At 38.8% G+C, this 22,887-nt stretch overlaps 1 protein-coding gene across 2 annotated transcripts in view; it reads left to right on the plus strand.

The window, feature by feature from the left end:
• Positions 1-17,403, plus strand: part of ZNF654 (zinc finger protein 654) — a 37,086-nt gene extending 19,683 nt beyond the window's left edge. For both annotated transcript variants that reach the window (XM_065676017.1, XM_065676018.1), the window contains exons 4-9: positions 643-778; positions 6,052-6,254; positions 7,009-7,148; positions 11,704-11,845; positions 13,545-15,858; positions 16,241-17,403. In XM_065676017.1, the coding sequence (XP_065532089.1) occupies positions 643-778; positions 6,052-6,254; positions 7,009-7,148; positions 11,704-11,845; positions 13,545-15,858; positions 16,241-16,248 (2,943 nt within the window). In that variant the 3' untranslated portion in view covers positions 16,249-17,403. The remainder of the gene's footprint in view (positions 1-642; positions 779-6,051; positions 6,255-7,008; positions 7,149-11,703; positions 11,846-13,544; positions 15,859-16,240) is intronic.
• The last annotated feature ends 5,484 nt before the right edge of the window (positions 17,404-22,887 follow it).

Genomic DNA, 22,887 nt, shown 5'->3' on the forward strand with positions numbered 1-22,887 from the left:
ATTTTATTTTTGTTTTAAAATTAGATAGCTTTTGTGATTAAAATTCTACTGTTGATTAACATTCAAGCTGACACTTTTACCAGCAAATGTAAGGTGCGTGGAGGGATGGGGAAAACTTGGCATATATGAAAATCAGTGATGGCTAAAACATGTTGGATTATTTTAGGCAGGCATAATTTCTATTACGTAGAGATTTGGAGAAAAGTGGTTGCTTGAGGGCTGGTGACTCACATGGCTTAATTTGGTTTTTCCCTCGTAGAATTCAGACACCATCACTGGATCACAAATCCAGCGGCAACATGTCTAAATCCGTGCAGGCTAGCATGAGGTGAAGACTTCGACAGCGTATGCCAGTAATACCTCCCATTCAAGGAAAGGCAGTTTTGCATTGTTATGCAAATGGAAGTCTCTTGCATTCTGGCTTCTACAGTTCTATATTAGTGTTTTTAGAGAATATAAGTCATTGCTTTAGGGCTTTGTGTAGGCCTGGTCAATGAAAGATTTTGTGGCTTGAATTGTTGACTGAGGAAATACTAAAACATGCTTGGATTTTCTTGTATCTTTTGGATAACCTAACTTTATTTTTAAACAACTTCTTGTTTTTTTTTTCTCCTTCCTAACGATTTTTCTTTTTACATGTAGGAATGTCAGAACCTTCTCAGTAGATACCGAAATATGAACCTGGAACTAGTAACTCGAATCATCCGAGATGGTGGACCATGGGAGGATCCTGTATTACAAGCAATTCTTAAAGCAAAGCCTGTGTCACAGGAATTAGGTACTTCATATACCATGTTACTTTTTTTTTAGAGCACAGAAAATGGGTTGAATTATGCTTTTATGATATTAGGGTCAGGTGTTGTCAGCTGGCATTGCACATAACTTTTTTTCTATAGTAAAATGTACAGGTCACTTTATTATTTGAAAGAAAACTAATTTCTTTGCTAGTAATTTAAGTCTACTTTTACAGTGTAGAGGAGGCTACTGAGCAATTACTTACGAAATGAGTTTACCAAATATAGCTAAACTGAAAGAGCATGGAGAGTGACTTGACCTCAGTTAGGCTACTAAAATAGCATGATCAAGGGAGGACCTCATGTCTATTCCTGTATTCGTGGTCCTTGGGCTCATTTAATCTTTCTTTTAAATTGTTAATACTTGTTCTTGTGGCTTGGTTGTGTTTAGAATGATGCCTGGGACTACACCTGATAGCTGCTTTGTTTTTATGTATATGTAATTCCTAGAGTCGGGAGTCGGAGGAAGAGGCAGCGTGTAGAAAACAAAATTACTGGAATGTTAATGGAAGTTCACAAGGGGAAAAATATCCAGTCTACAGTGAAGTCTTCACTGACATCTTAAGCAACATATTTGGTAGCAGTGTTCACAGAGGACTATCTATTTGATAGTGATAAAAAATGCTAATTCATTTGTGTGCTTATGACAATGCGTTCATTCTGTAGAGTGAGGAAGAGGACTATAAAGTCACAGCAGCTGAGCAAGCTGCCTTCTCAACCAGGAAAAGTATTGTGCTAGCAACATGAACATGATGAAGTGTGTAGTCTTTGTTTCTGTCATGGAGCAAGTGCTTGAGCAAAATAGTTTACATGTGATATATAGGTCTAATAAACTTCTGGTCAAATACCTACAAAACCAAAATGAAAACAAAGACTATCCTTGGCTTGTTCTATATCATATGACACTCTAAAGTTTTTGGTAGTTATGATCTGAAGTTAGGTCTCAATCTCCATCTCTCCAGCAGAAATTGTTTTAGTCCTTTGCAATAATGATTCCTTTGATCGTCATGATGCCTCTGTATGATGGGTAACAGTTTGAGGATTTTCACTTAGTTTTAACCTGGCAGAGTAGGAATGACACTGCCTGTTGTCACTAGATGATTAGTTTGTTTCCTTTTGTTGCAGGCCACATCTCCTTCCCCTCTGCTGAGGTATTTTTCCTCCTTTTATCTTCTAATATCCCCACATACCCCCTTGACATATCTTAGCTGTGATGACAAACATTTTAGATAATATCTTTTGGAAGCTCTTCCTTTCTTGTCTCACTTCGTCTAAAATCTGATTCCTCTGAAGTCTTACACAAAGCAAACCTTCTGTGCTGCTTATTAGGCTAGCAGTATTGGTGTATATTTTGAAACCTGGCCATATAGTTCCCTTAGGGATCAGTATTTTAAATGGGGAAAACTGCATATTATTGCTGAATCACAAACCATTACTTGCAAAAGGCAGTTTGATAAATACATACTGTATGAACTGCATAATCCTGTCTTTGATTCATTAATTACACAGAGAAGCTTAGGCCAAGACAAACCTCCCTGGGTCTGTTTTTACATGAGTTGTATGCTTGGAGATGTTGCATGCTGGAAAGGAAGGCAGTCTTTGGGTTTAAAAACAATAGCAGACTTGAAATATAGCAGCAATAAACTTAATAGATTAGGGAGAATAAAGTGGCTTGCTGTGAGCATCTAGAAGGGAATACTGTAGACAGAGGTACACTCAGGTGTAAGCAGCTAATTAGCTTCTAAGCTGATGGTTGGCATCTATTGCTTTAAAGCAAAGCACCACACATGCTGGACAGGAATAGCAGTTACTTTCCCCAAGCTGTTTTGTATGTATCACATACTTGGCTAAATGCCGCTATAGTTAGCAGTTGTCTTCTGCTTGGGGGGTTAGAAGAGCTATATGTTCTTCTAGATACATGCTTGGGAAAAGAGAGCATTCCACGATGGGGAGGGAGCACAATCCTGCCAGTGGTGTAGCTGGAACTTGCAATCTCTTCAAAAACAGCGTTGGAGGGTGTAGGAGACACCTTCTCTGGGAGATCGTGTTGCTAGAAGTAGGATTCTCACTTAAAAAGCAGAGGGGCATACTGACTTCAGAGTTCCCCACACAGAAAGTGGGAATGATTTAACAAGTTAGCTTAGAATCATAGAATCAATTAGATTAGAAAAGGCCTTTAAGATAATAAAATCCAACCTTTACCCCAAGACCTCCAAGTTCACCACTAAACCATGTCACTAAGGGCCTCATCTACATGTTTTGTGAACACTTGCAGGCATGGTGATTCCACCGCTTCCCTGGGCAGCCTGTTCCAGTGTCTGAGCATCCTTTCGGAGAAGAAATTTTTCCAAATATCCAGTCTAGACCTCGCAGCTTGAGGCCTTTTTCTCTTGTCCTTTCACTTCCTACTTGGGAGAAGACACCAGCCACCTCCTTACTCTGTCCTCCTTTCAGGTAGTTGTAGAGAGCGGTAAGGTCCCCCTGAGCTTTCTCTTCTCCAAACTACACCCCCCCAGGTCCCTCAGCCATTCCCCATCACACTGTGCTCCAGGCCCTGCACCAGTTTTATTGCTGTTTTCTGGACCCACTCCAGCACCTCAATATCTCTCTGGTAGTGAGGGGCGCAGAACTGAACACAGGATTCAAGGTACAGTCTCACCAGTGCTGAGTACAGGGGGATGATCGCTGTCCTGGCCCTGCTGGCCACACTATTGCTGATACAGGCCAGGATGCCGCTGGCCTTGGCTGCCTGGGCAAAAGCTGGCTCATGTTCAGCAGCTGTCAGTCAGCACCCCCGGGTCCTTTTCTGCTGAGCAGCTTTCCAGCCACTCTTCCCCAAGCCTGTAGCATTGCGTAGGGTTGTTGTGGCCCAGGTCCAGGACCTGGCACTTTACCTTGTTGAATCTCATACCACTGGCCACAGCACATCGATCCAGCCTGTCCAGAGCCTTTCTATCCTTCAGCAGATCAACACTCCCAGCCAGCTGGGTTTTGTCTGCAAATTTACTGAGGGTGCACTCAATCCCCTCATTCAGGTCATCAGTGAAGATATTAAACAACACTGGCCCTAACACCAAGCCCGGAGGGACAGTGACCGAACACCGGCTAGATGTGACACCATTTACTATCGCTCTTTGGGCTCTGCCATCCAGACAGTTTCCAACCCAGCCAAATTCTCCAGGAGAATGCTGTCGGAAACAGTGTCAAATGCTTTACTGAAGTCCTAATAGACAATTTCTACAGCCTTTCCCTCATCAACCAGGCAGGTCACCTTGTCATTGAAAGAGGTTAGATTGCTCATGCAGGACCTGCCCTTCATGAACCCGTGTCGACTGGTCCTGATCCCTTCTTTTCCCTCACATGCTTTATCATCTCACTTAGGATGATCTGCTCTGTGATGTTCCCCAGCACTGAGGTCAGGCTGATAAGCCTGTAGTTTCTGGGGTCCCCCTTCCTACGTACAAGAGAGGTCTCACTTATACTGTGGTCTGCAGTCTTCCCTCGAGTGATAAGGATGATGCAACCAGTTGTTAGATCTGCAGCATTTTCTAAACATATGAAGCTAAGCACATATGAAAGCCAAGTATTTCCAGCGTGATTTTTCAGTGTGAATATTCAGTGATCTGTTTGGTAATGTTTGCATTTGAAACCGGTGATGGGGTTTATTATCCTTTTAAAGTTAACTCAAAAGGAGAGGCCTCTACTTGGCATAAAGGATACTGCCATATAATCACTTTTTCTTGCAGTTAATGACTGCTGTTAGACGCTGGCTTTTCTTCCAGTCATCTTTACTAAATTTATCCCTGGAAGTGCTAATGGATAGTGGGCATGAGATGCTCTCTTATGGTGGACTCTATGGTACATCTGTTAAGAAACCTTATCTCACCCTGAATAATACTCCTTAAGTGTTCATTAGCATATAATGCCATTAAGTTCGTAAAAACAAAGATCTTGGAGAAATCCTTTTTCTGAGCACAAGAAATGTCTTTTAAACGAGGCATCCTTATTAAACAAACTTTAACTCTTGTAATACACATGCTCTTTTTTTTTTTTGTGGGGGGAAGAATCACTTGGCTGCTCAGACAGTGGTTTTCAGTAACCACTTTTTTGTTAAATCCTATTAATGTCACTTTTAAGTTGCTTGTAACTTTCTTAGTACATGTTCCCTCTAAGGTCTAAACTTCAGCCTTTGTTGACTCTAAATTGACAGTCTCTTTTCTTTTTTCTTATTTAATATGAAACACTGCTCAGTACTACAGGGAATGCACTAGAAATGATGGGATTCTTAAGGTAGCTGTTGAGAATGTAAGAGGAAGATCAGCCCATATCGTCCAATACGTTAATGTTAACACACTGTTAACACCTCAGTGCGTGCATTTACTTGACAAGATGCAAACAATTCTCGAAATAAAAGCAGCATTTTATAGTATAAAATATATATATTTTGTAGTCTTGAATGATATTTTAATCTTAAGGTATACTAGAATTTCTATGAGCTATAAAAGATCTCAAGCATGTCTTTTATGTATTTCATAGTTTCCCAATTACTAAAATGTTCTAAGTATTTTGCGTATCTCAGTACATTCTCATTCAAATGTTAACTTTAGGATTAGCTTTTAGATCTGAAAAACAGATTTCCAGAAATCAGGGGTTAGAATTTGAACGTTTTTAGGGATTTAGATGTAAGAACTGTGCCCAGTAGCAGTTTCAGAAGAAGAAAAAGTATATTGTCCACTTCACCAGCAAAATCCAAGTGTTCGAAACTACTTAAAGCAACAGCATGTGAATTGTAGTCAATTTTCTGATCACTCCGAGCTCCTCCGTTTTAGTGGGTAATGACTGTACTGAGTTGTTTTAAATATCTGTAATTCTGGCCTTGGAAGTGATGTCAGTCCTGTGCTTCTGACAATTACCCAGATACGAGTGTTGAGAAAGGAGGGAATTTTCTCTCTCAAAAATGTTCATATCTGCTTCTATGTAGTGTATATTTTACTAATCCTTTGCAGCGCCTTGTGTTAATCTGTTAGAAATAAAATACTGAATTAGATTACGGATGTAAGAAAAATAACTATTTCTGTTTCCAAGCAGAAGGACAGATTCTTGATTGTATTTGAATATTTGCTATCTTCTTTAGCAGAGCCTTTTTTATATATATGATTTGTTGACATTGCACTATTGAAAACAACATTACATTTAAATATATTTGTTGTTTGGACTTCATATTCTAATTGCCTTTAAATCTTTCTTTTCTGTACAGTTAACAAATATTTAAGCTCTGAAAATCCACTGTTCTTTGAACTGCGTGCCAGATACCTTATTGCCTGTGAACGCATCCCTGAGGCAATGGCTCTTATCAAATCTTGCATAAATCATCCAGATATCAGTAAAGATCTGTATTTCCATCAAGCTCTTTTCACCTGTCTTTATATGTCACCATTAGAAGATCAGCTATTCCAGGAGGTATTGTTTGTCAGTATACATTTTGTTTAATTAAATACTTACTGTATACAAGTTGTGAAGAGGAGCATATGGAACTCTGTTTTTGTAGAACCAAATGTCATAAAATCAGGCAACTACACTGCTGTTGCTTAACTTAGTGCTTGCTTAAGCTTTGAAAAGTTAAATGTTAAGTGCCTACAAATCTTGTTGACCTAGATTCAATTTTTGGTCAAGTTTACTTGCAGATATGTTCCCTAAATAACTCGAGTCATTAATATTTTGTAACTTCAGTGTATTGACTATTTTACTATTGACTATTATTTTAGTAAAAGCACTTTAGCCTAACTGATGTCAGTCCAGTGTTCTGTGCCTTACAGATTTTGAGTAGCCTTAAGGTTTTTTAATGGTGTCCCCCTATGTAAAATGACACTCTAGCTGAATGTGGCCCTACTTTACCACTGATAGCACTAGATAACACTTGCTTTTCTTAAACTTGTTTTGAGAACAAGCTAAGTCATGCAAAGTAAGTGCTTTTGTGTAGTCTTTTAATTTCTTGGCCAATTATTCTGATTGTCATTGCTCTAAGAAATATGAAAGAACTCTATATATTTCCCAAATCTCAATTTACAGACCTACACAAAAGCTATTCCAAAGAAATCCAATGTCAGTAGCAATTCCTGAAGTTTTCAGTAGCTTCTTAAATATAGCAGGGTCTGATAGGGTTTTATTTCATGTTAGCAAATTTATCTAAATCGATTTTATTTTAATTGTATAGCACTTGTTGAGGACTGATTGCAAGAGTGGAATTGAGATCATCTGCAACACTGAAAAAGAAGGGAAGACTACCTTAGCCTTACAGCTATGTGAATCGTTCCTAGTCCCTCAGCTTCAAAATGGGGACATGTATTGTATATGGTAAATACTTTATTTCTGGTGAAGCAGCTTAGCAGATAATCAATGCTTATTGCCAAAATGACTCAACTACTTTGAGGTGTAGCTCAAGTTTAAAATACAAGATTAAAACATTCTTATGTGATCTTTAAACTTTCCTACTACATCTGTTATGCCTGCTTGCCTTTTTACACACAGTCGTGCACAATGGTAGCCTACATGGTACATAACACACTATCTGTTTCAAAGGAACAGAAGGGTGGGCCTTCACATACTTTAGCCTGTAAATACCTATAAATATGGCATTCGTTATTTAGCAATGGGTAACAATATGCAGACTGTAGACTCCCTGGCAATGCAGATATTTTTCTGTCCTGCTAGTTTAATGACACTGCTTTATAATAACAAGGGGGTAATACGTCATCAGTATGTCTAAAGAGAATATATGATCCTGAAAATGTGCTACTTAATATGGGAGCTTTTATTTCATAAACAGAACCATAAAATAAATGGTGGTACTCCAGAAAACATTGAAGTAATAATGTCTTCATACACTCTAAATCATCTTGATGGTTGGATGCTTTTATGTTTTTAGAAGTGTTTTCTGAAGAGTTGTCAAAACAGATTTCATCATTTGGAGGACCGAACGATGGCTAAGGAAGATAATCCTTCTGTTTAGCCTGGATAATTTCTGTATCTAAAGTAACATCTGCATTCGCTGATAAAGTATGCTCAATTTGTCTGGTTGCATAGTTAAAGGAAAAAAAAGCTTATTTAGGAAGGATTTGTTTTTTTCTTCAGTCAATAGAGATTTTATTAAGCTTGTAATTAATTTTAATACAGAGCTTAGAATCTGTATTGGGTTTCTATGTTCCCAGATTAGGGGGAATTGAGAAGTAAGAAGTGGTGTTTTGGGGTTTTTTCTCAAGGAAGTAAGGAAGGTCAGAAATTATAATGTTTGGTTTGTTAATTTTTTCTCTTAACTGTTTGAATCAGTGATTGAATTGCATCAAAACCTTTGGAAAAATGATCAACATACATTTATAATATATTGTCAATACTTAGTGTCAGTTTTCATTCAGTCTGTCCAGGAAAAGGTGGACATGACTGTCCCCATAGGACAGATGAAGAAATCCAACCGAAAAGGTACATAGTTTGTGAATGGAATCCAGCTTTGCTGATTCCTGCCCAAATGCTGCACCTCCTGACCTCTTGGGAAATTTGCAGATGTAACTTAAACACATTAGTTACATGTTAGTTACTAATTCATGATTAGTGCTTTCTGGTTTGGGGATTCAGTCTTTTAAGAAACACATTTTAAATCAAACCTACTTTTTCTATCTTTTGCTGTAGTTAGATGTTAACCTTGCTCTTAACCCAGTTTATAATCAAGTTTTGCATCAGCCATTCTAAAAATTGTTAGTCAAAACAAGATGTCTGTCCTTCTGTTCTGGCAAAGTGGATGTCAGAAACGAAATTCCAGAAGAGACAAAAGATACCTGTTTATCAAGCAAACCATTTTGGCATGTCTTAATATTTTGATTTTAAGTTAAAAATACAGAACTTGAGGATCTTTGAAAGAGTTCAGAGCAGTTATGTCTGAGCAACTAAAACAGCTAGTTCATTCTTTACAGATGCTGAGCCTTAACAATTGCAAACCCAAGAGAATCTGTGTAATGCTTACTAGATAATGTAATCTAGAGCAAAGCTTGTGAAGGCATGTCTATATTGTACTTCCAGTATTTGAAGAAGTAGGAGCCAGGTTAAATTAACCCACATCATGTAGCAGATTTTAACCTAGCATAGCATAAATCATCCTGGCTTGTCTGGAATTGAGGACTTCGCAGATCTAGCAGACATCTAGCGGCAAACACTACTAGCAAAGGTAAACATCAAAATAGGTTAGAAAGATGTAAATAGCAGATATTTGTTACCACTTCATGTGAAGCAACCTCTCTGAAGTCTTCAAGGTGAAACCATTAGCTCCATATTATCTCAGAGGGAGATTAGCTTTAAGCAGCTCTGTCACAAAACTCTCACTGTTTTCATTGATGCTAAGAATAAACTATGATCAGAACTACTTTCTGAAGTGAAAGCCCACTGACAAATGAATCACAAAGCCATCTGGGCTTGATCTGACTAGAGAAACTTGTTTGTAAGGTGTTGTTAAGCGAAGAGTCCAGTGATGAATGACTTTCTAGTATCAGTAAGTGATGGCTCTTCAGGAAGGCAGCCAAGATTTTGATGGAACAAGCATAGCAGAATAGCTTTGCCTTCTCTGCCAGGCAATTTTTAAGTGGTGTTTTGTCTGATTTCAAGTGCTTCCTAATTAGTAAATTCACTAAGTCAAGGATTTTTTTCCACATGTTTAAGTCTTTTGCATTTAGGTAATTTTTGTGTCCTGGATAACATCTTGGTGAAGTATGCTAATCTGTAACCAGGGAAAGACAGACTTCCTTCTTGTCAACAGTAGTAAAGGGTTTAAATCTAGCTAAGGCAGAGCGGACTTAACTGTTCTTTTATATTGCTGATGGAGGCACACAGGTGTTGTGGTATCTTGTAGGGGGGTACCAGGCTGGTTGCCTCTGGTAAAGAGTTATGGAATTCTGTGGTCTCACAGTAACAATTTAAATTGCCCCAACATGTGTCTATGACAGTTTAAGCCCAGGCCTCAATATGAACTAAGTTAGACCATCCAAGAAGTCAATGTCTTAAGTACTGTACTACTGTGCCATAATAATGAAGCAAATACAAAACTGCCCCTGTCTACATAATCTCAAGTTTCTTATCTGTGTTGTGGTCAGTGCCGCAGAAATACATCAAATGCTGCTGTCTGTTTCACATCAGGGTCTAATCACGTGGTGGTTAAACTGAATTAACAGCTTGTTCTTCACCCCGGAGCTGTTGCTTCTACTTTCAGTTTTCTCCGTTCCTTTCTCAGCTCTTTCATTGTACCAACTTGTCTGAACACATGGCAAGCCATTGTAACCACTAATCTCTCAGAAGAATAATCTGTTTTTTCTCAGTTTCTCTGGGATTAGTGTTGAAATGGGTTGCTCTGAAATGGTGTTAAGCAAAGCAGAGAATAAGTTACTTCATTTTGGTAACTTGTAACAGCAGAAATGCTCAGTTCTTTCTTTGGTACGTCAGCTGGAGGCTTTCACTGAATTCTTTGAATGGTTTGGTGCAAGAAGTTTCAAACTTATATGTGAAGTTTGCAAAGACTTCAGGCGTTTTGATTTCAGCCTGGTAAAGGCTTGTATCTTTAGAAAACCTCTAAGGCTGATTTATGTTTTTGTGGGTAGAGCTGCTTACAGAACTCCTTTTCACAGTTTTTCCCCATGTAAGCTTGATTTGTGTTTCGACTTCAGTTTCCTTGGGTTCTGAATGAAAGAAAACAATGATTTTCTTTTGTCTAGCCCTTAAATGTCAGGCAGAATTGTAGAGCTGTCCTAAATGTCAAAACCAAGTTGGTGTTTTGTCACGGGCAGTTCTGTCACTTCCCTTCATGCTGGCACTCACCTCGCTAGACAAGCTCAATTTCAAAAGGTTGGTCTCATTTGTATCTGGCACAGACTAGAGACTCTGGAAGATCAGCTAAATAGTCAGTAACTGGGTTTGTGTTTCCTGAGGGAGGAGGCTGGTGGAATAAAGAAGTGTCTTACTTCAGAAAATCCAAGTCGCCTGGTCCCCTGTTCCCATTGTAACGTTAAGTGGGATTTCTGCCTAGTCCTAACTGTATCTACTCCCATGTAAAATCTTCTTGCTGGCAAATTTTCTTAAAAAGTGAAGTCCAGTTGCCTTTTCCAAGTCTCTGAATTAAAGTACATAGAACTTACAGGCTGTAAATTTCAATTAGCTATATTTTATAGACCAAACGCATTACCTGTGCAGGAGCTCTGCTGCAGGGTCTATCAATCTATTCTTATGTTTCCATATATCAGTCAGAAACACTGTTTGACTGCAGATCAGAGAGATACATGGATAGCTGTAGAAACTGATGCTTTCATGTAACTGCTTTTGGCTAGAAAGAGCAGTGATGACAGCATTAAGAGAAGAAAATGGTGTTGTAATACGCACAACTGGAGAACATCATTATTTCCTGTCTGTGGAGTGTATCAGAAGCTAGCTTTCTACAGCGCTCCCATTTTCCACATTCAAACACTTCTTTTCCTGAAGGACTCCTTATCCTTGCACTGAAAGTAACTTAATCCCAAGAGCACACAGAGCTTGCTGTTCAGCCTGACGTTTATTGCCTGTGGTGTTGAGGGCTAGTTGCTGTAGCATCTGATTTTGTTATGCAGTTCTCTGATACTAAGCTGGATACATTAATATTCTGTTGAATATTTAATTGGCTCAGTGATAGGAGATACCCTGAATGCTTTAACAAAGTAATTAAGTTCCATTTTCCATTGTGCACGTTGGGTACAGTTGTGACGTTAATTAGTTTGGTATTACACCCTCAAATATAGTTTTAGCTACTGAATATGCAAATAGTTGTTCTTAGTAATGCGTCATGCTTAGTGATAGAGTTCTAAAACTGAATCTAACTATGAACTATTTTGTTCTGTACTTGTAGGGACCTGATCTTCATTTGGAGCAAACTGCAGCTTAAATCTAACCCATCAAAACAAGTATTTGTCGACCAGTGCTACCAGCTTTTAAGAATTGCAACCAATGTCAGAGTAATTTTCCCTTTCATGAAAGTCATTAAGGATGAAGTAAGTTTTGGTTCTTTGTTTTTACCCTATCCCCCATTCTTTTTGTAACTCAAGAGGAGTGATGTTTATGTTGTGTAATGGCCACTTTTGGTGCAAAGGTAAGAGGGGGTAGGGAAGAAGCACACTGTTCTCTTAAAAACCCATCAAATTCCAGAATGCACATCAGTATTACAATTGCCTTTGATCTGTTCTGTGTCTTTAAGATTGGGGTTTTTTTTCTTGAATTCTAAAGTTTTTTCTTTCTGCTGCAGTAAATTTGAGGAATGTCGTCCCCTATAAATAAATGGGGAAATTAATAATAAACACATGGAGCAAACGTGAAAAATTCACTGGTTTGTTTTGTGGATTTTTAGCCTGGCTCCTTAGAGAAATAGGACTTGCATGATGCCATTTTATCTGCCTTTCACCCTCATTAAGTTTTGAATCCTTCCACCCATTCTAACCAAATCTGAAGAAATGCTTAATGTAACAAAGGAAAAGCTAGGCTAAAACAGGAGAAGACATAACTTAGCTTCAGGAAAGTGTGATGTTTCATGCTTCAGGTGTTAGGCTTACACTATCCCATACAAACACGTGCAAAAGATGTCATGTGCAACACTTTGCACACAGGTGTGCAAGTTGTTTCCAAATGTGTTTCTTATCATTACCCTGACTGCACAGAGCTCCTTAATATTCTGTGCCCTGAGTGAATTATGAAGTATTTGGTCACGGGTGCTGCTCTGTGGTTCTGAATTAAATGGTTTGTTACTGGTCAAGACTTTTATCTCGGTATGTATTCTAAAACACTTGTGGGGAAATGAATAACTTTTATGTGTATTTTCATCTGAGTGAATATATATTTTTAATAACCTACTACATATGGAGCATTGTGTGTATTTGTTAATGCAAATTTAAATAGAGGTGGGTATTAATTCTTGAACTTCCTGCAACTCTTCTGACATTAATCTGCTGCCTGTTGGGCAGTATATTTCTGATCATGCATCTGAATGGGAGGGCCCGCAGCCTTAAGTGTGGAATAGGGATTCTGCTCAGTGAAAGGATATTCAGTCACTCAGAAGACTCAAGCCTTTTAGAATGCTTGGCCATGGGTTGTTAAGGCTTCTGTGGTGGTTATTGTTCAAAATTGAAGGCAGTATTATATAGCTTCTGGTTTTATGCAGTGCAAGTTAAATGAGTTAGAAAAGGGACAAAATACAGAGTAACTGTCCAGTGATAGTGTGGAACAGCCTAGGCAATGAAGATGTAGACAGGATACTGCTAGAACAGTATTATGTGATTTGCTGCAGTTTTGTTTTATATCCCTAAATAATTAATTGTCTTTTAATTACTGTACTGCACATGGCAAAAGCATCTGAAGCTTTGCTGATAGTAACTCCATAGCTTTCAGTGCAAACCAGATGTTATTTTGGGTCATTGTTGTACCTGTATTTTACAGTCTTGTTTGAAGATTATTCTAAAATGTCCATTCTTTTAGGTGAAATATGCTAGCAGGATGCTTTCTGAACTGCTGGTATGAACATAGATTAATACAAATACATGGGAAGGTGATGTTTGGGCTTTGTTTATACTAGCTCTCTTATTCCCCCTGTGAGTCTGATTCTTTTGTTTTACTGTTAAGCTGTAGAGTTCTGTAAGCCCATAAGGAAAACACCATTATGCATTCTCTATAATTATGTAAACTGTGATTTCCTTTCCGCAGGTTGGTGATGATGGTCTTCAGATATGTGTTGAGATATGTGGTTGTGCCCTACAGCTGGACCTCCGTGAAGATCCCACCATGAAAAGTCTTATTTATAAAGCAATTGCTCATTTTCTGCCAAATGACTTAGAGATCCTCAGAATTTGTGCTCTTTCAATCTTTTTTCTTGAGCGCACCTTGGAATCTTACTACACTGTTGAACATTTATATAAATGTGCAGATGAAGAATACAACGAGTGCACTAGTTCTGTTCAAAACCGCGTACGTTTTGAACTGCTTCCAATTTTGAAAAAAGGTTTGTTTTTTGATCCCGAGTTTTGGAATTTCTTGATGATCAAGCAGAATTGTTTAGCGTTGTTGGGGGATAAAGCCTTCGTTAGCTTAAGTGAAAATACACTGGAAAACTCTACTGCGAATACAGAGAAGATAACGGAGTATAGGGCTCTGGGTGACGAGCATGCCTGTTTAACAGATGTTAGCAATGTTGAGCTTGACTCGGAAGATGTCTCTGAAGCCCAATCCAAAGGTAATGCCAAAAAGAACGATGAAGCTCTCGAGGCATCTGAAACGTTAGATCAAACTGTACCAAGGCACCGCTGTGTGATATGCAACAAGGAGTTTCTTGGTGGTCACATTGTAAAACATGCACAAGCTCACCAAAAAAAGGGCAGTTTTTCCTGTGTACTTTGCACCAGAAAGTTCAGGCAAAAAGGACTTATGCTGAAGCACTTGAAGAATCACGTCAGGAAGATAGAAAGGCAACATCTTGCTACAATTATTGAGGCTGGTCGGCGGGCCTCTGTTCTTAATGAAGTAGAATGTTCTGATGTCACTCCCTCTCTTGAAAATGGGAATTCGGATGGTTCCAAAGATGATGAACCAGAGACTGCAAGAGCACCAGCTGCTGACCAAATGGTCCAAGTGGAGGAGCAGAACACGGAACAGGTATTTGCAGTGGGAAACCATCTAAGTGACCAGGATGATGCTACTGAAAATAGTAGTGACAGCTGTTTTAATAATGTTCCTGATGCTTTAAGTACAGAAAGTTTGCCTGAAGATGATGACAGCTCCAGTAAAGAGTCACCTATTCTGCATAAAGTGAACGGAGCTTTTTGTTCTCAAAAAGATGGTGATGCTATGGATGAGGAAGGAAGCTTTAAGTGCCCTGCTAATGGTTGTGCTAGAGTGTTCAAAAAGATAAGATTCCTCAATAAACACGCGAGAAAAAGTCATCCAACTGATTTGAAGGTGCAGCAGCACATAATGAAGTGGAATAAAGGAAAATGCCGTTTCTGTCAGAGAAAATTTGCTGATTCCCAACATTTTATAGACCACCTGAAGAGACACGTGTATCCAAATGTTTACTTTTGTTTACACTTTAACTGTAATCAGAGATTTAAGCTGTCAACTGAGCTTGCAGAGCATACAAAAAGTCATAGTGTTTTTAAAGCGCAGTGCAATTTTGCGGAGTGCTGCGAGCTGTTTGAGGAGCTCCCTTTGCTGTATGAACATGAGGCGCAGCATTATTTAAATAAAACACCAGAATGTTCTGAAGATGCAAGCGAAAAAGAGTCTTCAGACGATCCTTCAGAACTTTGTAGTTTCCAAGATGATGATGAATCCGTTAATGAAAAAGAAACTGTTGATTTACCAATTCCAACTTGGAAGTCAAGGAAGGATTCTACAGAACCAAAGACATACATTCAAAGTGTTGAGAAGAAAGCAAATAATGTAATTCATAATGGAAATGAAAGCTCGTCTGAGGGTGGCACTACAGTTTTAAGTTTGACAGACCAAAAGGCATCTGTGTTACAGCCAAATTCTGAAAACTGTAATGCTGTCAGTGACCAACTCGTCAATGGGCACAGTGACGTAGATCAGACATCGTCAAAGTCATCAGAAATAACTTCGGACAGAGTGGCAGATGAAACAAGGACAGAAAATGGGTCAGTGTTACCAGTGTTACAGAATTGTACTGATACACCACAAAATAATACTGCTGCCTCGCAATTACCTTCTAAACCAAATCCAACAACAGAGAATACTTCATACGGTGTCATCTTAACAAAGCCGTATGTTAGACCATTGCCTCCAAGTTACCTTGATGAACGCTACATTAGCATGCCAAAACGTAGAAAAATTTTGGCTGATGAAGTAAATGCTTATTCTGAACAAGATAAAATTTGTAGCAAATCAACAGAAAGATTTAGATGTGGCAACTGCTTGACCATCTACTGTAATTCAGAAGCACTTGAGGCTCACCTTGCACAAAAGAAGTGTCAGACGCTCTTTGGATTCGATTCAGATGACGAAAGTAAGTCTTCCATTCCTTCTGGGTTGGTTGGTTTGGAGGTAAATCTCGGCCAGACAATGGTCTTTGAAAATAGGCAAACTGATGGAATAGGTAAGACAAACATAACTTCCAAGCAGGTGTAGTAGGCCAGAACTTAGACAGTTGTCACAACACTGTGCTAAATTGGAAGTTCACAATGAACATGCTGTTTAGAATAAGAAAGGGGTAGTGAGAATTGTTTGGCAACTCTAATGGAAAAGGCTTCTTGTAAAACAGAATGGGCTAATTCAGTCTGTCTTTCCTTGCAAGTTTGAAGCTAAACATGTTGAAGACCATAGATTTAAGGAATGATTTACATGGGTTAGTCTTCATTTTCATCCCAGTGGACTGTTTTTTTTTACAGGTGCCTGATTCGATGTTGTGGGAAAATGCATCAAAGGAGGAGTGGTGTAAGAAAACACTACATGAAGAAGCATCAGTTAGTTTCCCAGTTGGCCTTAATCATAAAGCAGTCTCAAATTACTGAAGAAAAACATGACCTTGATAAAGACAAAGCACATTTTCTAAACAAAACTCACAGAGGAATAATAGGAGCTCTGCAGGTCTTTAGTCCAGAAAGGTTGCTACAAAATCCCCAAAGTACCAGTTATCCGAAAAGCCACGTTCGTTCCAAATGTGTGATTGAAGCTTAGTGGCACAGTCTTTCTAGCATGAAGGTTTAAGGAAAAATAAGGCATATATTTGAGCAGGCAAAGAAAGCAGAGGTGTTAATTGCCTTATGGAAATAAAACCAGCCGATTCCGAAAGCTGTTTTAGTTGGAAAATGTGTGGTTCAAGGGTATCCATCCGCAGAACTGGGAAGGAATCATTCAAGAAAGTGTTACATGAGTATACTATGGATAAGAAATGTGTAGAAGAACCGTGCATTCTCTTTTCAAAGATTGAGTGTGTGATTCCATTATCTGCTCAGAAGTACAGAGCTTATTTAATAAACTTATACTCAGAATCCAAAAAGAGAAACATAGGAAGAAATCTGAGATGGATGGAATGCTCGAATAGCCAAAATCTTGAAGTACAGAGTGTGCAAGGAAAAGTCAATGTGATACTAAATGTGAAAGTTGTGCACGGAGGAAATAGATGCATGCAAGAGAAGCCCTTTGCAAGGTAAAGGTGTGTGTTAAGAGTGTCCTGTAAAACATCTGTTCTAGGTGCAGGAAGACTTCATACAAGCAGTACATGCACAGATTGTGTGGATGTCAACAGAAGCAGATTGAAACAAACACAGAATGTGAAGGGGGTTAAGCCTGCATTACAAAGCAGAGTTAAACTAACTTCATGCAAATATGGAGGTTCTTCAGCTGTTTGTATGATCGAAAAGAGATGGCTTCCTATTTTAAAAAGGGCGGTGGGGAAAGGGCAGACAAAAGCAGAGCACATGTCCAGTTGGAAAAGATCAGGAAGAGCCTGTTTCACATGTGATACTGCTTAATGGTGGTAGATTGCAACTCAGTACTGTAACTAATTATTTACTGTCTAGAGGAAGGGAAAAAACATACTGACTCAACCTTAAGACATATTATGACCCTATCTAATAGCATCTCTTGAAAAGATAGCCTTTCCCAGAAGGAAGTGAAGGAGCTAGGCTTAACTGTTAAGCACTTTATCCCAAATTCACTGTTCATAGAAACAATTAGAATGTGAAGACAGGAAATTTGACTCATTCAGCTCTATATGTAACATTGAAATACAGGACATGTGGAAACCAAAAAGGTGCTGTTGTAGTTGTTGGTCTTTCCACCCCAACCAGAGGTGTGGCGAACACGCACGTCGTCTTAATTACTGTGTTGGTTTAATTTATCTTACACTGTCTTGCCACCTACAAAGGTTTTATTTGGGATCCAGTTCTGTGCGGGTAACTGCAAAAATTAATGTGACTGTAGGCACGGAAAGCATAGTGGTAAAACCTGGTGTGTACTGGCAGAGTCATCACAGCAATGTAGGACAGCCAAAACCAACTATTCCTGCTCAGCTAGTTTGCTTACCAAATGGTTCATCACCATGCTTGTATGGCATAGTAAGATGATCAACTTGCTTAAATCAACAGATACGTAAAATCTAATGAGTAAAAAATCAAGAGGTACATAAAGGATCTGTTCATCGTAGCAATGGCTCACACTTGCGAACCTAAGAGTTTCATTGTAAAATAGGCTGTTAAGTAGTTCTGGAACTTAATCGTTCAGTAATGCCTCTGCTAATAATCCTCTGTGAAATTAAACAGATATTTGCATTAATTCTGCTTCCTTTTCCCCTCCTGGGAGGTAAAAAGAATGCAAATTCAAAAGAATACTCTTCCGAATTGTAGAACATTCTTGCCTTAACTTTGAGTTGGATTAACGTACAAGGTTATAAAATTATGATCACAGGTATGTGTGCATTACATTAATACTGATGACTGGCCCACTTTGAGATTTGTGTGACATTTGAGGCACCAAAGAATTATTTTTGCAGTTGCAAAAAAACCTGATTTAAATGCATCATTCATTATATATACGTATATACGCACACTATATATATTTACATGTATAAATACATTAAAAGTTTTTAAAACTTAAAATTAATGGGGACCTTATCAGTCAAATGCACTTTCACTTTTTTTTTTGCTTCCAATTAATTTTTAAGGACCCAGTTATATTGAATGTTCCCAGGCTCCCCTTTCATTGCTTAACATTGTTAATTTAGTTAAATTTGCTTAAATATATTTGAAATGGAAAAAAAAAAGGGTTAATTTTAAAGTATTACAGTTTGAAGAATCTGAAAACGCAGAGAATAGATATTACAAACATGTTTGTATAAAGTCTTTCCAATGTACCTTTACTCTTTGGTGCTTTTTTGCCTTTTCCTGGAGCTCCATGTGTTTGAAGATGCTTTAAAACCATGATTTGAGACTTGTATTTTCTTTAAGTGTGTAGATATATGCATCTATGTACATGCATAAACTGTGACCATAATTTTTTGTACCTGCATTAAACTAATTTTTGTTCAAAGATGCTTTTCTTGGACACCACCATTTGTTTATGCTATGTGTTCAGTATGTACGCTTTGGAGAACTGGAAAACTCAACTCTTCGTAGGTGGGCATCAGCATCACCTAACACCTATCAGGAATACACTGAATTGACTTCAAGTAGCAAGTGGGTGGTAACGTTTTTGTTTTAAGTAATGATCTTTTACTTCAAAAGACATTGCATTTCATACAAAGTACTCTCTGATACCTGCTGGTATTCTCAGATAGTTGCAGTATTAAGCAACTTTAATTATGAGCAAAGAGATACTTGTAACGTGTGGGTGATAACTTTACATGGTTCTTTAGTATGTTGAGTATTACCCTACATTAAGCCTGAAACTTCTAGAGCTGAAAAAGGTTCCAAATCTAAAATAGAAAGGGTTTGTTTTACGCAGGCATTAGGCATTGGAAATACTTCTTCAGGATGTCACTTCGATTCAATAAATACAGAAGTACATGTGTAATGGAAGCATGCAGATAAAGCTGCCTCAAGTTACACATGAGCTTAGGAGCTTTGTTGGATCAAAGTCTGTGCGTTTCATTGCTGATAACTGTATTCTAATAACATTCCTCCAGGTGGCTGTAACTTGGATTTAGACTTTCCTTTTAAGACTGTCTACTCTAACCCGATCACAGTTCAGTGTAAAGGTCATGTAAGTTCTAGTTTTCAAACAGCTGCCGCTTGATAGGCACCTTTCACAACGAAACAGAAGTCCTGAAAATAGCTTGAAAGTGGTCATATCTGTGGGGAAAGGTCACTGGTACTTTGGTTATTTAGCCATATTCATTAAAACTCTATAAATTGTATAGTTTGGATAATTTATAACATTAAACTTTGTGATTTTAATATCACCTGGAAGGTTCAGCTGTACTCATTTTACTGTTATAACACCAGTGCTATGGACAAAAGACTGAAAGGGGGTGGTAGTGTTACTATTTTCTTAATTTATTTGGTACTGTATAACACCTTTCTGATTAAATGCAATGTATGCATTTTTGGGACTCTTAATTTGTAAACGCTGTTACAGGTTCAGCAAGAAAGGAAATTTGTGCTTCCTTGTTGAATGTTAAATTATTTTACTTTGCATTTTATATAAGAGTACAAATTAAAACTGAGCCATCAAACTGCAATAAATCAACAGTAGTGTTTCATTTGAAAGACTTTTTTGTACTGTACATAGATTTGTTCAATAAAACATTGTCTTTGTTGTTGATAGAAATGGATTTTGTCTTTTGGGGAATCACTCTGAAAATACTGCTGCAGTGTTTACAGCTACTGTGTTATGTTTTGGTATGCGATTGCTGCACAGCATCTGTGTCAGGCTGCCGCATCTTGATGTTCCAGGTGACCAGGTGTGGGTATTTGGATTTGAATAGACTAAATCTAGTGCAGTGGCTCCAAGAATACCCAGGATTGCCAAGGAAACTGAACCAGAACTCTTTGATTTCCTGTCTCCCTCTCCCTGCCTTGACTCCCTTTTTGTTTCCTCTAGCTAATTAACTACTTGCTCTCATTAATTTGGGACCTGTTAGTTCAAGAAGTCCTCAAAAAGGCATAGTATTATTACAGATAAGTGCTGAAGAGAGAAGCATGCCTGTGCATGAGGGAGAGGGATAGCTCCTTCGGTCTGAGACGCATGAGGAACACACCTGCGGATAAAAGCTTCCATCGGATCTGAACCTTAGTGCAGTCCAGCCCTCAAGTCTGCCTCTGAGCATCTTCAAAACACTGGCAATGTAAGATTAATTAAGTAGTCACATACATTTTGACAGACTTTGTCATTAGTGCGTTTACCTCTGATCTACAAGCAGAGAGTTATCATTTGGATGATGTGCTCCCCCAGTAAAGGGAATCAGCCGGAACGCAGTGGGAAATGGAAATCTGCTCACCTGGGATGGGGCAGGACAGGCCTGCGAAGATAGACCTGGTGAGAAAGTGCTCATCCAGTGTTTTGTAACATGTATATGGAGAGGAACATAAGGCTGGCAGGGCAGAGGTGGAGGTAATGGGGTTGAGAGGAGTAAAGCTTGCAAGGAAATCTGTATGTGCTATTTAAAGAAATCAGCAGAGCCATGTCCCTTTTAATGACCTGTATGGTGTTTACCCCTGGGAGCAATGGCTTCAAAATGCGGGGCTGTTAGCCACCCCTAAACTGTTGTGTGAAGGGCCCAAAAGCCCAATTTAGGGCTGTAGACGAGTCTAGATGCAGCAATTTTAAGGTACCACTGTTTCTAGTTGTTTGTCTTCTTCCTCCATCATAAAAGAGTTGAAGTTCCTCAGTGGGTCTGCGTTACAAGTACCAAATACTGGCCTGAATCTCTAAGGAAGATGTGCTGGCACTAGTAACAGAATGCTGAGCTTCGGTTTTTGCACTTGATGAGCTTAATGTTTGTTTCTGATGCTGCTGCGACTAGAGATAGTAACCTCTGGTGTGATACAGTTGTTTTCTGCTGCTTTGTTTAGTCCCCTTGATTGAATGCTTGTAGTCCAGAGATAAGACAGTGCAGTTGCTTTTTAGTTGGCTTCCAAAAGTTCAATACTGTTATCAAAAATGCTGGATTATTTAGTATTTATTACTCTCAGTCTCTAAATCCGTAGTGTTCTTTGACAGCAGTTTTTAACCTGTTTTCTGCACAAATTTGAATGGTGATTTTTGGTTTTGGTGTAACTCCAAGCTTACCTTTCTTTTCTAGTTTGTGTGATTTTGACAAGGTCCCTGCTGAAGCAAGTTATTAAGTTTGGGCATAAGGGTAAGGGTTCTCAGATCCCTGGCACTACGGTATATGCACGTTGCAGGCAAAATGGTTATCAAAACTGCAGTGTGTGTGTACAAGCCATTTGATAAACTCATTGCAAAAGACATTAACCAAATGTAAACTTACGTGCCCTGGATATTGTTTAAATTCCTTTGCCTTGAAACGGTCGCATGTCATAAGTTTCTCTGTGTAGAACTGTGCCTGAAGTTCATAGCCCAATGGTAAGTTTGAGAATCATAGAACCATAGAATAGTTAGGGTTGGAAAGGACCTTAAGATCATCTAGCTGCAACCCCCTCGCCATGAGCAGGGACACCCCATACTAAACTATGGCACCCAAGGCTTCATCCAACCTGGCCTTGAACGCCACCAGGGATGGAGCACTCACAACCTCCCTGGGCAACCTATTCCAGTGCCTCACCACCCTTACAGTAAAGAACTTCCTCCTTCTATCCAATCTAAACTTCCCCTGTTTAAGTTTGAACCATTACTCCTTGTCCTATCACTACAGTCCCTAATGAAGAGTCCCTCCCCAGCATCCCTATTTCTCAGTGGTCCTCTTGGCAATGGGTTAGCGTGGCTGGAAAACTGGGCAGGGGAAGTTGGGTGTCCAATGTTACCCATCTGGATGGTGAGTACTAAACACTGAGCTTTGAACCCAAGGGGAGGTTAAGGTTCCTGGATGAATGAAGCACCTAACAATTAGAAGCAGCAACCAAAGAGCTCAAGGGGGTGCTTGCAATAGTCCATGTAAGTTTAAGAGAAATGGCAGTTTTGTGGTTGTTGGGTGTGTAGATACCTTTGTATATACTTGAATTTCATATGTTGAAAAGGTCATACTGGGAACTAGATTTTTCTGATCTGTAGAGTTATGCAAGAAATAATTACCAATGATGGCAGGTTGGAGGTCTAAAATACGAGTTCAAGGTTATGGAATGTAATTGAACAGGAGGTACAGTTCGACTGAATGTGCTTCCTACTGTAACTAGCTACTGTTGTCCATTTTTAGAATCAGTTCTTTCATGCCATACATGTCATCTATCAGCATAATCAGCATTATTGCAAGCTAACTTGCTGGAAAATATAGTGTAGGGTGGCAGTGGTAAAATGAGTTAATGCAGTGGTCAGTGTCAAATTTTATGTATGTAAATATCCTTAACTTATTATGGTTTATGACTGTGCCCCCCTATAAAAGAACTACTACAGATGACACTAAAATTTATACCTGTCT

This window comes from Lathamus discolor, chromosome 4 (assembly GCF_037157495.1).
Source record: "Lathamus discolor isolate bLatDis1 chromosome 4, bLatDis1.hap1, whole genome shotgun sequence".
NCBI classification, from domain to species: Eukaryota; Metazoa; Chordata; class Aves; order Psittaciformes; family Psittacidae; genus Lathamus; species Lathamus discolor.